Source organism: Silurus meridionalis, chromosome 13 (assembly GCF_014805685.1).
Source record: "Silurus meridionalis isolate SWU-2019-XX chromosome 13, ASM1480568v1, whole genome shotgun sequence".
Taxonomy (NCBI): Eukaryota; Metazoa; Chordata; class Actinopteri; order Siluriformes; family Siluridae; genus Silurus; species Silurus meridionalis.
Genome location: NC_060896.1, coordinates 27,280,698 through 27,297,326, shown reverse-complemented (window position 1 = coordinate 27,297,326; position 16,629 = coordinate 27,280,698). Strand labels below are relative to the sequence as shown.

At 41.2% G+C, this 16,629-nt stretch overlaps 1 protein-coding gene across 4 annotated transcripts in view; it reads left to right on the top strand.

Annotated features, from left to right (window-relative positions):
• gse1b (Gse1 coiled-coil protein b) overlaps positions 1 to 16,629 on the top strand; it is a 224,166-nt gene that overhangs the window by 65,411 nt on the left and 142,126 nt on the right. For 3 of the 4 annotated variants that reach the window (XM_046864954.1, XM_046864952.1, XM_046864951.1), the window contains exon 2: positions 2,426 to 2,594. In XM_046864954.1, the coding sequence (XP_046720910.1) occupies positions 2,426 to 2,594 (169 nt within the window). The remainder of the gene's footprint in view (positions 1 to 2,425; positions 2,595 to 16,629) is intronic. The other variant, XM_046864953.1, reaches the window with a different exon arrangement.

Here is a 16,629-nt window from a genome sequence, read left to right as displayed (position 1 = left end):
GTTTACCTGCAGATATTTATACGGAGAGGTCAAAGCCCTGTAGCGTAACGCAGTCACGGTGTTGTGTGGAGGTTGTGTGTGGAACGTGGAGACGAGGTGCTAATCGGATAAAGGTCACTGTGTGAATTTCTCTCACATTGGTCTATCTTTACTGCTGCCCAAAACACCGCTCGATTAGAAAGGCTGGATGGAGATGATCGTTGCAGGGTCAGGAGCCTTGGACTCTTAGATCCATATGAGTCATTAATATTAGACAAATAATATTTTTCACTTGAGATTGAAATCAGATTGAAATTTTTGGGGGCGTGGCATGAAATGGACAAATATAGAGGAGGTTAATATGATCGTTACCTTGGTTATCAATCGTTTTATTCCTTTCGTCCAACAGCAATTTGATAGGGATGACATTTTTATATTTTATATAATTTAATGTGGATCATCCACAAATCAGGTCCATGTTCTCACTTATGTTATAGAAGGTGAAAAAACCTGAATCTGTTCTTACTTTAATTCTCAGTTTGCAGCCAGAAACAATGAGTCATTTTCTGACAAATCGAATTGAAGGATTTCAAGAATGCAATGATAGCATTTGCTACACTATATGAACAACAAATTGTGGAAACCTGACCATTAGATTGGCATGTGCTTCTTTTTAAACATCGTCAGATTTTTGTTGTCACAAGACCTGAATAATGGATGCACATTACATAACATTATGATTTCAAGTATTTCACGCAATGTCTAATTCAGTCATATGCCAAAAGACCTAGGTTTGTGGTGGTACTGCATGTGTGTGGTTAGCCTTTAATGAAGTTCTTCCACCATGCCAGAGCGGAGAACACGCTGCTAAGCAACTCAGATCAAATAAATCACTCAGGAATTTGGTATCTACCCATAATGTCCTTCTCAATCTGTCTACAAAGCCTGAAAAAAAGGAAAAGAAAAAAAAACGCCTCGCTCCTCCTGAGAAGTAATTAGGGCCGGCACGTTTTTATTTTTAGGCACCTGTGTGCATCCTGTGTATTTTTTTCCTCGACAAAACACAGAAGAGCCACGGTCTCACGTCTGGGCCTGGCGGTTTTTCCATCTCTCCGTATCGTGAAAGAAAGCATGTTTATTTCATCAGCCCCGGGCTTTCTTTTTGTCACGAGATGGCACGGCAGATCGACTGCTGGCGCTCGTCAACGCCAGAGCCATCACCAGCACTTTTAAGTCGTCTCCCATACCTCTCTGCTCGCACATCCCTCTCTGACAGCTCCTCCTGTTATTCTTCTGTTATGGCTTTTTCTGTCACACTCGTCTCATGTGTCTGTCGTTTCAACGCTTCCTTCTTCGTCTAGAAGCTTCGTCTCTTTCGCTCTCTTTCTTCTAGCAGTCTCTTTCTCATCCCAAAGCTTGCTGTCTTGCGTCAAGACCTTGTCAAAGAAAAATGCTGCCTTTTTATTTGCGTTCTCTCCTTCTTTTATTCAGCGGTAATCAAAACACAGACAGTTGTTGAAAGTGGTGTCAGAGATCAAGGTGGAATCAGTTGCTGGCTCACCGAAGCGGTGTTAGATAGTAGATGTGTTTACTTGTCACATGTACATCATGGCACAGCGTGTTAGAAATCTGGGGTCAGAGGATCAGCAATGATACAGAGAGGGTTAAAGGCCTTGCTCAAGGACCCAGCAGTGCCAGTTTGAGAGGGCTAGAGCTTGAACCAGCTCTGGGGCTTGAACCAGCCAAATCTGGTGAGCATGGTGGGTGTGGAAGTGAGGTCATGTGGATGGTTCTCAGGCGATCGTCATGCATGAGTTTCCGAACGGTTTCGACAATTCTTAGGGGTAGAGCTCATTGAGGATCCTCCTGATCTCTCGTGATGTTCTTCCACTCTTGAAGCACTCACGACTCATCGCAGCATCGCCATATGTCAAACGTATGTCACGTCAAATGTCTCTGTGGCAGATTTGCCCAGTTTCACACTGAATTTCATGTTTGTTGTAACTCGCTGTCCGTGATGAAATCGAAGACGTGGTAACACGTGTAGTCAGGATAGTTTTCTTCACCTTAAAGCACAAACTTTGTCTTTGACATGGGACACTCCTTCCATAGATGCAAGATAAATGTTTTAGTGTAGAATTGGCAGTCAGACACGTGTGTAAACCTGTTTGTGTGCTTTCTTACTTAGGAATTACTTTCATATTTATGGTGGTTTTATTAATGCTTTTATTCACATAGACTTACAATGATATCATTTACCAACTGGTTAAGGGCCTTGCTCAGGGGCCCAACAGTGGCCATTTGTAACATAGCATAGTAGAGCAAGTCTACTCTGCCACCTTTTGCTACACGACTCTCAGAACTTATTATTTTGCTAAATTTTATTTGTAACCTGATTGCCTATATAAAGTGACACAACAAAACTAAGCATGTGTGTTCTCCACAGCAGAGCTCCACAGCAGAAGAACCAGCCGGAAGCAGTAAAGAGGATGCTCGTCACCCGGCTACACCCCTGAGAGAAGTCTCCAAGCATGTCGGTGCTCTGTCCAGGGATTCTGGGATCAACATCACAAGTTCTCGCCTATCGAGCGACGACCGAGATCGATCACCTTCCAGTGAGTCCATGCGGTTCTTCTTCATTCTCTATCCCCTTTGTGGTGTCCTCTCTTTGATCTTCTGAGATTTAGCCTGCAGCGGTTCTTCCTCAGGTTGCTCATTATGCTGGATTTTTTCCTGACCTTTTTACTCCGGTACCTTAAAACTCATATACTGTGCAAGTAACACAGACCGACATCATCACAGGAGCACTTGATAATCTGTCAAAAATTGGGACACTGTGGTTATAATAATAGAGGATGAAAATGGACCTAGAATTTAAAACAGTGGTTCTTTAAGTCCAAGTTCAAGCTTGGAAATTCACTCAAAGGTTATTTGCACATCAAAGGGTTCTTCAAGGGTTCTTCTTCAAGGCTCTTTAGCATATATGAGCTTGGAATTATGTGTATTTTATAGATGTAACGATTCTTCTCATGACAACAGGAGAAAATAAAGAACCAAACATTAGTGGACAGAAAATGATTGGGAGACTAATATATAGAGGGAACAGGTGATAGAAAGATAGTGATAGAGAGAGAGAAATAGAGCGAGAGAGAGGGAGTGATGGCGAAAGAAAGAAGCTTGGAATTATGTGAATTTTGTGGATGTATTAATGCTTCTTAGGACAACAGAAAGAAAATGAAGAACCGATCGGTTAAATGTGGCTAATTCTCACATAAACATTACAGTATGATGGAGATTTCAGGTTTTTATTGTGGCCGCTATGACATTTGGAGCTTCTGAAACGTAATTACAACCTTGAGGTGCTGTTCAAGTCATTAGTATGATATTTTTGACATGAATTGAAACACAAACTGACTCAGCAACAAGCAACTGGTTTCTAAGCCACTGGTTTTTCAACTTCTTATCTTAGCTTAGCTTAGCTAGCTTGCTTAGCTTGAATTCCTGTATCTTTATTACATCTTGTATACTTGCTATTAAAAACTTTTTTTCCTCTATTACACTTTATATAAAAGAAAAGGTTAAATTAATAAAGGTTTACCAGTATTGAGAAAACTGGAATCTCTGGTTCTTTCCAGGTTGATACACGGTTGCTAATGTGCTTTAGTAAACTTCTGATTTTTGCACTTTTGTAATCCACATGGTTTATTTCTGATCTGCCATCTGTTGTTTGATATTCAAATTTCCTTCCAAGTATGATGTGGGGATTTTCATGAGCGGTGGATTTTGTTTAAGGTGGAGGTAGAGGTGGAGAAGGTGGAGGAGTTCAGGTAACTGGGGTCAACAGTGTAAAGTAATGGAGAGTGTGTTATAGAAGTGAAGAAAAGAGTGCAGGCAGGGTGGAGTGGGTGGAGAAGAGTGATAGCAGGAGTGATTTGTGATAGAAGAGTATCTGTGAGAGTGAAAGGGAAAGTTTGTAGGACTGTGGTGAGACCTGAGATGTTGTATGGTTTAGAGACAGTGGCATTGAGTAAAAGACTGGAGGTGGAGCTGGAGGTAGCAGAGCTGAAGATGTTGAGGTTTTCGTTGGGAGTGACGACGATGGACAGGTTTAGAAATCAGTTTATTAGAGGGACAGCGCATGTAGGACGTTTTGGAGACAAGGTAAGGGGGGTGAGATTAAGATGGTTTGGACATGTGCAGAGGAGGGACATGAGTTATATCAGAAGGAGAATGCTGAGGATTTAACCACCAGGTAGGAGGAAAAGAGGAAGACCAAGGACAAGGTTTATGGATGTGGTGAGAGAAGACATGCAGGTGTATTTTATATACTGATATATAATACTGATAAATATTAAGTATTTATTGGGTCCATTTTGCATTCAATGACTTATGCAATGAACTGATATTGAGATGTTTTGGGATTTACAGTTTTTCACAGTTGCTTTGGAGCGTTTCTCAGATCAAAAATAAAATTCTCAAAACTACTCGTTCAACCTCCACATCATGTTGTCACTTGTGCTTAACATAGATAGATAGATAGATAGATAGATAGATAGATAGATAGATAGATAGATAGAGTGATAGATAGAGTGATAGATAGAGTGATAGATATAGAATGATAGAGTGAGAGAGAAAGAGAGAGATATTGGTAGAGAGACAGAGGGAGACAGAGGATGCAGCTTGTCAGTGTGTATCTGTTTTTATTATGGTGTACGTGCTGAGTGGAGCATTAAGGCATTACAAGCCGCTGCACTCTGTACAACCTCGCGCAAATAAACTCTCCCTCTTCATCCAGCCACAGATACGAGTTCAAATGTACCTGATGGCACGAGTGTTACATCATCCCTCCACCCTGAGTGCTTTACTTACAGGCACAGAGGAGAATAAAAGTGTGGCCAAGTTGAGATGAAGCTCCTCACTTGTATCTGGAGTTTTCTTTTAAAGGGACATTTCAGTATTTTTTATTTGTGTTTGGGTTTGTTTTTTTGTCAAATCTTTACCTAAAGAATTTCAACACATTTCCAGAATTAACTGTTGTCTTTTAAAAGCATTTATATGACACAGCCAAAAGTTTGTGGACACCTAACCATAAGATATGTGCTTTGTGAAGATCCCATTCCACATTTGGTCCTGATTTGCTTTATAATATGCTCCGGTCTTATGGGTAGATGTTCTGCTAGATTCTGAAGAGATTTGTGCTGATATATATATTCTAAATGTACTTTTAATTAATACGTGCTAAATTTTCAATAATCTAATCAACATGCGCATATATATGCTTTATGCAAATGTTTGTTTATTAGCAGTGAAACCAAACTCAATATAGATCATAAAGACAAAATACTCATGTAAATGTTTTATAGTAATTGTGGGGTTTCAATTCCGTAAATTATCAGGACACCACACTTTTGCTATGTTTCCACACGGGCGGTTTTAATTGACGCATCATGGTGGATTTTGGTGTTGATTTGAGACTTGGCGCAGCAGTAAAACATGTTTAGAGATTAAAAATGATAGATAGATAGATAGATAGATAGATAGATAGATAGATAGATAGATAGATAGATAGATAGATAGATAGATAGATAGATAGATTCTAATTAACTATATATTTAAATTATATATATTTATAATAATTTTAAAAATAATTATTATAGAAAAATGAATTATATAAATGATAGATGTTATAACAAATATTTATTCAGCAGCGTCAAACGAATTAAATATGCCATATTCCATTATTAATAATGAATTTTTTTTATTTAATTTCACTACAGTTATATGCAGTATTTTATCTCATTATATTATGAATTATTTATTCTCAAATACTTTATTTATTTATTTATTTATTTATTTATTTATTTATTTACTTATCTGGCGGCCCGTTACACTACATGCCGTACAGTGCGTGCTTGTGCACGTTCCGTATTTATTTTGAAGCCGAATTTAAGCATCGTCGCATCCCTGAGTGATTTTGTCACCTCGTGTGTGTTTTTGGCGTCTGCACTGCTTTATATAAATGCGGTGCTCCTGAGCGTGTTATAAATAAAAGCCCTGTGTAGGTTTCAGATAATTACTTTTAGCACTGTTTATTGCAACCTCTTCCTTCTGCTCTGGTTTTGGTTGGTGAAGCGTGTAGGAAAGCTGGCAGCAGTGCGTGTGTGTGTGTGTGTGTGTGTGTGTGTGTGCATGTGTGCGTTTCCGCAGCGTCGTGGTTAAGCGGCTTTAAAGCCGAAAGAGAAACAGATGAGCAGAACAACGAGCTCCATCTCTCAAAGAGGGTAGAGTGACTCGCAGGAGACAGTGAAAAAAACAGCTTTTGTACACACACACACACACACACACACACACACACACACACACACACACACACACAAACATACATACATAGACGCATCCCTTTTTTTTAAAAAGAAGACCTGATCATGAAGTTCAGGTGATGAGGAGGCTAGTTTCACACAGGAAGCAGAGCAGGAGAGGGGTGGTGGAGGACAAGTGAGACCATACTGACCACACACACACACACACACACACACACACACACACACACACACACACACACACACACACAGATCACACTTCTGCATAACTGAAACTGGACAAACTCATGTGTGTTGTCTACACGGTTCACGGTTCCCCAGACACTGAGACACTGAAGTCTGCAGAGAAAGTGGCCCGGCGTCCCGATGCACCGAGGCAGACGGATCCATCCAGGTGGTAAGACCTGCTCGTTTCTGTCCGTTTCTGTACAGATCTAACACATCGCTGATGATTTGCATTAAAATTGTACCGTTTTCTACCATGTACGACAAAACAGATGGTTCCCAAATAGCATCTGACGAGGCCTGGAGCGCTCCAGCTTGTCTGCTTTGTTTTGGGGGGGAGGAAAAAAAACAGCTTGAGAGAAAATAATTTATTGTGGTTTTTATAGTAACGATGTTTCATTCAGATGTTGCCTGTTGTCATGCTGCTCTACTGACTATGATGTCACATTTGGACAAAAGTATTGGGACACCTGACTTTTCCCCAATCTTTTACCACAAAGTTGTTAGTGGTTTAAGCTTTGGATTTTGGATCTGAAGGTTGTGAGTTTGAATCCCAGCCACACCAAGCTTCCACTCCTGGGCCCCTGATCAAGGCCCTCAACCCTATAGCTGCTCTGTTGTATGAATGAGATAAATATGAGTCGCTCTGGATCTGCCAAATGCCATAACAGAAAATGAAATTCTCCCTTCGTTTCAAACTGGAGATCCAAACCTGCCCCAGCATGACCATGCAAACCCTGTGCACAATTCCAGCTTCATGAATATCTGCTTTACATCGATATTGGATATATGTGGAAGATCTCCTGCTATAGAGCTCAAATCCTATTGATCATGAAAATGTAAACGCTGGCGGCCTTATTGTGGAATGAGATGTTCAAAAAAGTACCAATCTTATGCTCAGGTGTCCACAAACTTTTGTCCATATCGTGTTTTGTCCGGCTCGGGTTCACTTACGTGATCAGATCACTTTTTTAGCTCCTCGTGTCAAGTTGCTTAGCTGGTTTTTGGTTGCCATGGTTTCACCTAATATGCAATGCTATTGTGAAATCCAAGCAAGCTACAATAATTATGGCGTATTTTCTATATACAACAATCTACATACATAATTATAAAAAATGCAATTCTAAACAAAATTGTTTGTGTATAAACCAAGCTCTGGTTTTTTTTTGCTTATTTTTTTTGTAAATCATACACTTAAAGTCCAAACAGTTAGAGCGTGTGTATGAGTGATGGGAAAAGCGGATCATTTCAGTGATTCGGTTCTTTGAATCTCGTTCATTAAAATGAAGAAATCTTATTTTTTTATCTTATTTTTTGAGTCACGTGACAAAAGAACGAACGATTCGGACGCAGGTGTGTGTGTGTGTGTCTGTGTGTGTCTGTGTGTGTGTGTGTGTGTGTGTGTGTGGGTGTGTGTAAGAATGGGGAAAGGCATTACATGCTGTCGCAAGCAGACCGGGCCTCCTCATGTCTTCTTGTCTCTCAAGCTCAGAAGAGGAATAAAGGGAACTAGGGATGCAGGTGGAGGGATGGAGAGAGAGAGATAGATAGAGAGGATGAAATGAAAAAGGCAGCACACAAGAGGAGCGAACTCTTCCTCCCTTCATCTCAGTGGAGAAGTGACGGGAGAATAGGCCAGCTGCAAGTGACAGTGACGAGCTCGCGGATGGTGCCATGTAGCTGAGCAGATGGGAGTGTGTGTGTGTGTGTGTGTGTGTGTGTGTGTGTGTGTGTGTGTGACTGAATTTCATAGTATACCTGTCATTTTCCCCACAGCATACTTTGTGCGTGTGTGTGTCTGTGTCTGTGTGTGTGTGTGTGTGTGTGTGTGTGTGTGTGTGTGTGTGTGTGTGTGTGTGCGTGCGTGCGTGCGCGTGCGTGCGTGTGTGTGTGTGAGGCGTTTAAAATGCCAGTTGTGACTCAGGCGTTCTTTTGAGTGTCTTGGCAGAGCCACACTCGCTGGAATGTTAATCCACAGCTCTTCTCTTTCCTCTTTCTGTCCATCATGACTGCAGAACCTTCATAATATTTACGTATTTGCAAGTGGAGATTTGAACTTACATTCACCGAACATAAAGCCTCAGAATTACTAACACCGTCTGTGGAAATTTCAATCACTAATTAGCTTTTCTACACACACACACACACACACACACACACACACACACACACAGAACAGATGGACCAGGAAAACATTCCCAGGACCATGAGGAGGGAAAACACTCTGGATTTAATGCACACTAAAGATATCACAACGATCAAATCTTTAACTGAAGTAGACTTGTTTAATTAAACAAACAAACAAACAGACAAACAAACAAATAAACCCCAGTTATGACTGTCTGTGAAGCTTATTTTTAGCTCCAGACTCGTTTCTGCTGATGAAGGTCAAGATTTACCTCTGTACAGAACAAAAATAGACGGATGGACGGACAGACGAACGGACAGACAGACAGACAGACAGACAGACAGACAGACAGACAGACAGACAGACAGACAGACAGACAGACAGATAGATAGATAGATAGATAGATAGATAGATAGATAGATATGCATAGCTAGCCCTCAGTAATACTCTCATTTGTTATAATAATTACTTCTAAATATTTAAAATTAGCCTGTGCTTTTATAGGTCTGTAATTCTGATCGAGTCCCACTTCCAGAATTTTGTGGGTTTTTCCTGTAAATTGTGCTACTTTTTTTATTGACCCAAAGTGATTTTCCTGCAGAAGCTAGCGTGAGACTGTGTGTCTGGTCAGAGTGTGTTCTGTGGTGCGCCGTAGCCTGAAGTTAGAGGAATTAAGCAGGAGACAGTGGCTTTGGCGCGATGCCCCTGCTGTTAATCTCACACAGGGTGGGCTGGAGGTTACGTTCCTTCCATGTTGAAATATGTGTGGAAACGAGGGTTTTTTGAATGTCCTCTGAATAGTGTGTGTGTGTGTGTGTGTGTGTGTGTGTGTGTGCAGCAGCTCTAACAAACCTCAAGCCCAGTCACAAGCGACACAGAAGCTTTTGAACTGGTAACCTTCCTAGGTCTTTTCCCCAGATGGATCTCTTGATTGGATCCCAGCGTCCATGGTAACACAATTGAGCCAATCGAAATGCTCCAAGCAAAACCAGTGCATTTCATTTGTACCTCTGTTGCACTGTTGTTAGTTTGTAACAGTGTGGCATTGGGATTGATAACCCTCGCTCATGTAGGAACGTTCCTGGGTTGCTTTTGAAGCGTGTGGTTTTCTGGTTGACCTGGTCAAGTCAGAGCATTTATACTGATTTGTTCTGAGGAAAAAAAAAAACTAAACTGAGAAACACAAGCGTCTTGCAAAAGTTTATATTTTTGTGTACTGTTTTGATGTGTGACCAGGTCTTTAACACCATACACAATATGAAACAAAAATGAATATGTGCTTTTTGACATCTCATCCCCAGTGTCCTGTTATAAGAACTTCCACTTTTCTTAGAAGATCTTCCACTAGATTTTGTAATGATCTTATAGAGATTTGTGCTCATTTATCCCAAAGGTGTTCAATAGGGGTGGAGCTTTATAGCAGGAGATATTCCACGTACATCCAACCCATGTAAAGTATATATTTATGAAGCTGGCTTCTGCATGTAAACATGTCCTGTGCAATTGTATGCCTCCAAGTTTGTGGTAACAGTTTGGGTAGGAACCACATATGGCTGGAAAAGTCGAGTGTCCAAATACTTTTGACTTATTTCAATCGTTGCTGAGGTCATCAAATGTATACTTGTGAAAACGTGAGTGAAAAACTGTTTATGCTGTGTTTCTGTAAGAAAGTAGGATTGGGACACAGCCACATTTCCCTTTAGGTTAAAGTTTGTGTAGCATCTGTAAGAGATTGTGAAGCATCCGCGAGAGATTGTGTAGCATCTGTGAGAGAATCTGTGAGAGATTGTGTAGCGTCTGTGAGGGATTGTGTAGCATCTGTTAGAGATTGTGTAATATTCAAGAGATTGTGTAGACTCTGTGAGAGATTGTGTAATATTCAAGAGATTGTGTAGCATCTGTGAGGGAATCTGTGAGAGATTGTGTATCGTCTGTGAGAGATTGTGTAGCATCTGTTAGAGATTGTGTAATATTCAAGAGATTGTGTAGCCTCTGTGAGAGATTGTGTAATATTCAAGAGATTGTGTAGCATCTGTGAGAGATTGTGTAACATCTGTGAGAGAATCTGTGAGAAATTGTGTAGCATCTGTGAGAGATTGTGTAGCATCTGTTAGAGATTGTGTAATATTCAAGAGATTGTGTAGCATCTGTGAAAGGTTTTGTAGCATCTGTGAGAGATTGTGTAACTATCAAAAGATTGTGTAGCATCTGTAAGAGATTTTGTAGCATCTGTGAGACTGTATAGCATCCGTGAGAGAATCTGTGAGAGATTGTGTGGCATCTATAAGAGATTGTGTAGCATCTGTTAGAGATTTTGTAGCATTTGTGAGAGATTGTGTAGCATTTGTGAGAGATTGTGTAGCATCTGTTAGAGATTTTGTATCATGAATGAGAGCTTGTGTAGCATTTGTGAGAGATTGTGTGGCATCCGTGAAAGAATCTGTGAGAGATTGTCTAGCATTTGTGAGAGATTGTGTAGTATTTGTGAGAGATTGTGTAGCATCTGTGAGCGATTTTGTAGCATCAGTGAGAGATTGTGTAGCATTTGTGAGAGATTGTAGCATTTGTGAGAGATTGTAGCATTTGTGAGAGATTGTAGCATTTGTGAGAGATTGTAGCATTTGTGAGAGATTGTGTAGCATTTGTGAGAGACTGTGTAGCATTTGTGAGAGATTGTGTAGCATTTGTGAGAAATTGTGTAGCATTTGTGAGAGATTGTGTAGCATTCAAGAGATTATGTAGCATCTGTGAGAGATTGTGTAGCATCTGTGAGACTGTATAGCATCCGTGAGAAAATCTGTGAGAGATTGTGTAGCATCTGTAAGAGATTGTGTAGTATCTGTAAGAGATTTTGTAGCATCAGTGAGAGATTGTGTAGCATTTTTGAGAGATTGGTTAGCATTTGTGAGAGATTGTGTAGCATCTGTGAGAGATTTTGTAGCATCAGTGAGAGATTGTGTAGCATCAGTGAGAGATTGTGTAGCATTTGTGAGAGATTGTGTAGCATTTGTGAGAGATTGTGTAGCATTTGCTAGAGATTGTGTAGCATTTGTGAGAGATTGTGTAGCATTTGCTAGAGATTGTGTCGACAGTATGCATGTGAAAGGCTAAAAGATTTTGAATAAACCATTAAAGATAAACTGAAGTAATCATACGAATGTTTGAGAAAAAAAAAGCGTTTTCACATCCTCAGTCCTCAACTCTGATGTGTGAAGTGTGACTGCATGTGATTGCAGTCATGGTGTTATGTGCCGGACTGTGATCTGCGGTGCGTTGAAGTGTGTGGGTTCATGCAGCGTAAAGATCTGCTTTACAGGAGTTGGAGTGGAAGATCTTGAGTAACCTGGTATTGAGCTCTCCATGCTAGCGAACACTTATGGAATGAGTGGGAACGCTGATGGTGCCCCAGGCCTCCTTATCTCACCTATATCACTAGGAATAACTCTCCAAAACTTTCCACAAACATCTAGGGGAACATCTTCCCAGAAGTGTGGAGGTTGTTAAACCAGCAAATGTGGCCGAAATATAAATGGATAGAAAATCTACCCAGTGGTCAGGTATGTAAGTGTGCTGCAGAACAAGCTGATGGCTGGGAAAAGAGGAAGTGTGTGAATGATTAAGCGTTCTTCTTCTCCACCTCCACCTCCTCCTCCTCCTCCTTACCCAGGCCTCATTGTGCTTATCTCACCTCGAAGTTCTGCTTTTTGTATGGGCGGTGCTTGCTCGTCAAACAGTTTGAAACCTTTTCTGAAACTCGGTCCCTCACACCACACACCACACACACACACACACACACACACACACACACACACACACGCTTTGCAACGAGGCCTAACAGCTTTCATTGCAACACCAATTAGTCGTATCACCTTTAATAACACTCAGTAAACTTCTGTGGATGCTTCTCGCTCTTTTTACTACTTTTTCGCTACTCTTTTTCTGCAAACAGCTTCACACGTTCTCTTTGCGGCACTTAGCGTAAGCACGCGTGTGTGTGTGTGTGTGTGTGTGTGTGAATCACTAAAGAGTGCTCCATTAGTTTATTTCGAGGCATTTCTTAAGCACGCTCGGTTTGTTTGTGGCGTAAATCAGTCTTCAGTGAACGGGCATTGAACTGCAGACACGTTTAATTACTGTAAGCGAAGAAACCCGACAAACAGCAATTAAACCTTCCAGCTTCGTTCGCCTCGGTGAGACAGGCTGTCATTAACCACACTAGTATCACAACAGATCCACATTCAACTTTACACACATACTTAGGTTCAAGGAATATCGTTCAAACTGTGGAGTGTGATTGGTCAGAAGGTTGAATTTTCTAGAGCAGCAGCTCTGACAGGTTTATATTAAGCCGCTCGTTCTAATGCGGCGTCGTTTCTATAGCAACGTAGGATAAGGCCATGTCCAGACTAATACGTTTTCGTTTGAAAACGCATGTCTTTCTCTGAATTTTGGCCTCCTGTCCACACCGAGACGGCGTTTTCAGTCAACACCAATGTAGCTTTTCGAAAAAAACGCTCTCCAAATTGTGTTTTCACGACGCACTTTTAGTCATTGCTGCGGAAAGTATATAAGCGCCAGGAGGAAATAACGCGAGTCAAAAAATGTTTTGGTGAGGATGAGAGGATTTCGAAAACGGAATCATGTCCGTGGAGCGTTTTTCGTCTGGTTTTGTGTAGATGTTGCCCATGAATAGGGTTCAGATTATTGAAAGGAATCTCCAGCGTCAGTTTCTTTTTATCATATTAACAAAGATCTGGTAAGGAAATTTAGCATTTTGGCAAAAGTTCACATTTTTATATATCATGAATGACACAGCATACTTTTTTATCCATTTCTGGTTACAGTTAATGTGGTGTAGCAACTGCAAACCAAGTTAGTTCCTGTTCCCACAGACATTAAAGCAGATATAAACATTTGTTTTATCACCAGACTCTATTTTCTCTTACTTAAAAAAAAAAAAGAAAAGAAAACATTGCCATGTTGCGAAAGCATCTGAAAGTGTTTTATGGCCTCCAAGTAGAGACTTCTTCCATCAATAAACATTCTCACTCAAGAAATACAGACATGTCAACATTATTCTTTCTAGACCACCAGGGAACCCTTCTTGGTTATTTGCATAATTGTGTATTAATTATTCACATATTCATTGTTTATTATTAATTAGATAGATGCATGCATTTTATTAAATGTCCATTACAGCACAGTGAATTTCTTTCTTCACATATCCCAGCATATTAAGAAGCAGAGTACAGAATCAGCCATGATACAGTGCCCCTGGAGAACTAAGGGTTGCTCAGAGGCACAGCAGTGGCAGCTTGAAGATGCTGGGGTTCAAACCGCAGACCTTCTGTTCAGTAACCCAGAGCCGTAACCGTAGAGCTACCACTTCCCCTTCTTTCATATTGTGCCAGCGGTGAGAGAGTGGAGATCGGAACCAGCCCAAACAAGCAGTAAGAAACACCTGCAGCTGATGACCAGTGCGCTGTTTTAGTCCATCGATGCCAATAAAGAGGAGAGAGACACCAGCCTCGGAGAGAGACACCAGCCTCTGAGAGAGACACCAGCCTCTGAGAGAGACACCAGCCTCGGAGAGAGACACCAGCCTCAGAGAGAGAACCACCAATCAGAGAGATGAGCGAAAGGGTCGGTGAAAGTTAAACACCTTACAACCAATAAGAATCCTCGCTGATTATCTTCGCTGACGATCCTCACTGCCGATCTCTTCAACCAATCCTTCCACTTATGTCTCTTTTTTTCTCGACCAAAGTCACATGACTGACCATTAAGGTTTTTATTTTTGTTCAGTGAGAAAGCATCATCAGATCAGAATCCGAAATTCAGCAGTGCTGTGCTATTTATAAGTTGAATAATATGGTAAGTCTGAATCCTCGAATCTGATTGGCTGGAAGGCAGCGAATAAGATTTAGAATGTTGATTCATCTACCAGAGTTAGACAGCTATTATAAACCTTTCAATTACTTTACTGAGCAAAAATAGAGAATTTTAAATGGACGAAAGTATTGGCACACTTAACTTTTTGTGGTTCTTTTTTTAATTTTGAGCACAATCTACAATTGTGAGGCACACAATTGTAGGGGATATTTTTGAGGTAGCATAACATTTCTTTCACTTTAGAACCAAACCTGCTCCAGCATGACAATACCCCTGTGCACAAAGCTAGCTTCATGAAGATATGCTTTACATGGTTTGGATATGGTGGAAGGTCTCCTGCTAAAGAGTTTTAAACCCTATTAAACACCTTTTGGGATGAATGTTAACGCTGACTGCACCCCAGGCCTCCTCATTTCATCTACATCACTACCTGACTTTACCAACCGTTGTGTCTGAATGAATCTCACACAAATCTTCACAAGTACACTCCAAAATCTAGTGGAACATCTTCAAGTTAAGTCAAGTCAAGCTTTTATTGTCATTCCATCCATACATAGCTGACGCAGTACACAGCGAAATGAGACAACGTCCCTCCAGAACCCTGGTGCTACATAAAACAACATAAAGCTACAAAACAGAAAACACAGAGCTCAGGACTAGTGAGTGTCCTCGTCACATAAAGTGAATCGTGTGCAACCTGGTGCAAACAGTGCAAGACAAGACAGTGAAAAGGCAACACAAGAAAGTGAAGGACAAATACACAAAAAACAAAATAGCCCCACCAGTAAACCTACTGTATATTACACAGTGCAGTGTGCGGCGAGAACTGGGTACAGGGGTGTACATGTAATTAAACAAAATGTAAACAAAAGGGTTTGTGCACAACAGCAACAGCAGCAGTCAAAAAGGATGTGCAAAAACAGCATGTAAACAGCATTTAAACAGCATGTAAACAGTTTGTAATACTGACGAAATATAATATGGGTGGTGCGGAAGACATGGACGTGTGAAGTGTTGTTCAGATCAGTCACACAGTTGAGTGTGTGAGCGTGAGTTTCAGTTCAGGTCTGTGTTGAGAAGCCTGAGGGAAGAAGAAGAACTGTTTCAGCTTGAGGGAACAAAATGTTGCACATTCTGGATGTGACTGTCCGAATGCTTCAGAACCGCTTTCCTGATGGCAGGAGGGTGAAGAGTGTGTGTGACAGGTCCGTGTGGTTGTCCACAATGCTGTTGGCTTTGCAGATGCAGTGTGTGGCGTAAATTAGGGGGTATGAGGGGGGATAGAGGGGAAAGAGACTCCTATGATCTTCTCAGCTGTCCTCACTATCCTCGGTTAGTTCCCAAACCAGGCAGTGATCAGGATGGGGGGAGGAAGATGGGCTTTCCGCAGCCTTCTCAGAAAGTAGAGACGCTGCTGGGCTTTCTTGGTGATGGAGCTGGTGTTGAGTGACCAAGTGAAGTTCTCCTCCAGATGAATACCAAGGAATTTGGTGCTCTTGACGATCTCCACAGATGATCCATCGATGATAGGTGGAGAATAGTTGCTCTGTGCTCTCCTGAAGGCTAACTGTTGAACCTCCTCTCTGTATGCTGACTCATCATTCTTGCTGATGAGACCCACCACGGTCGTGTAATCGGCGAACTTGACGATGTGGTTCAAGCTGTGCATTGCTACACAGTTGTAAGTAAGCAGAGTGAACAGCAGTGGGCTGAGCACACAGCCCTGAGGGGCCCCAGTGCTTAGTGTGGTGGTGCAACATGTATTCTTCTTTGAAGAGTGGAGTTTATTGTGAAAGCAAATAGATGGGGTGATCAAAATTATCTATCTATCTATCTATCTATCTATCTATCTATCTATCTATCTATCTATCTATCTATCTATCTATCTATCTATCATCTAATTATGTACAGTAGGTTTCAGGTAGATTTTGCAAACACTGATATCAATATTGCAAAAGAGTGTAATTATCGCAGAAGAGGACAAGCCTGAGTGGGGACGGGGTCGTCGGACCTGACATCTCTGTGTTTCAGATCAGCGAGCATTTTATTCCGCTCGGTTCGCTCCTCTCAGGTCTTCCTGTGCTA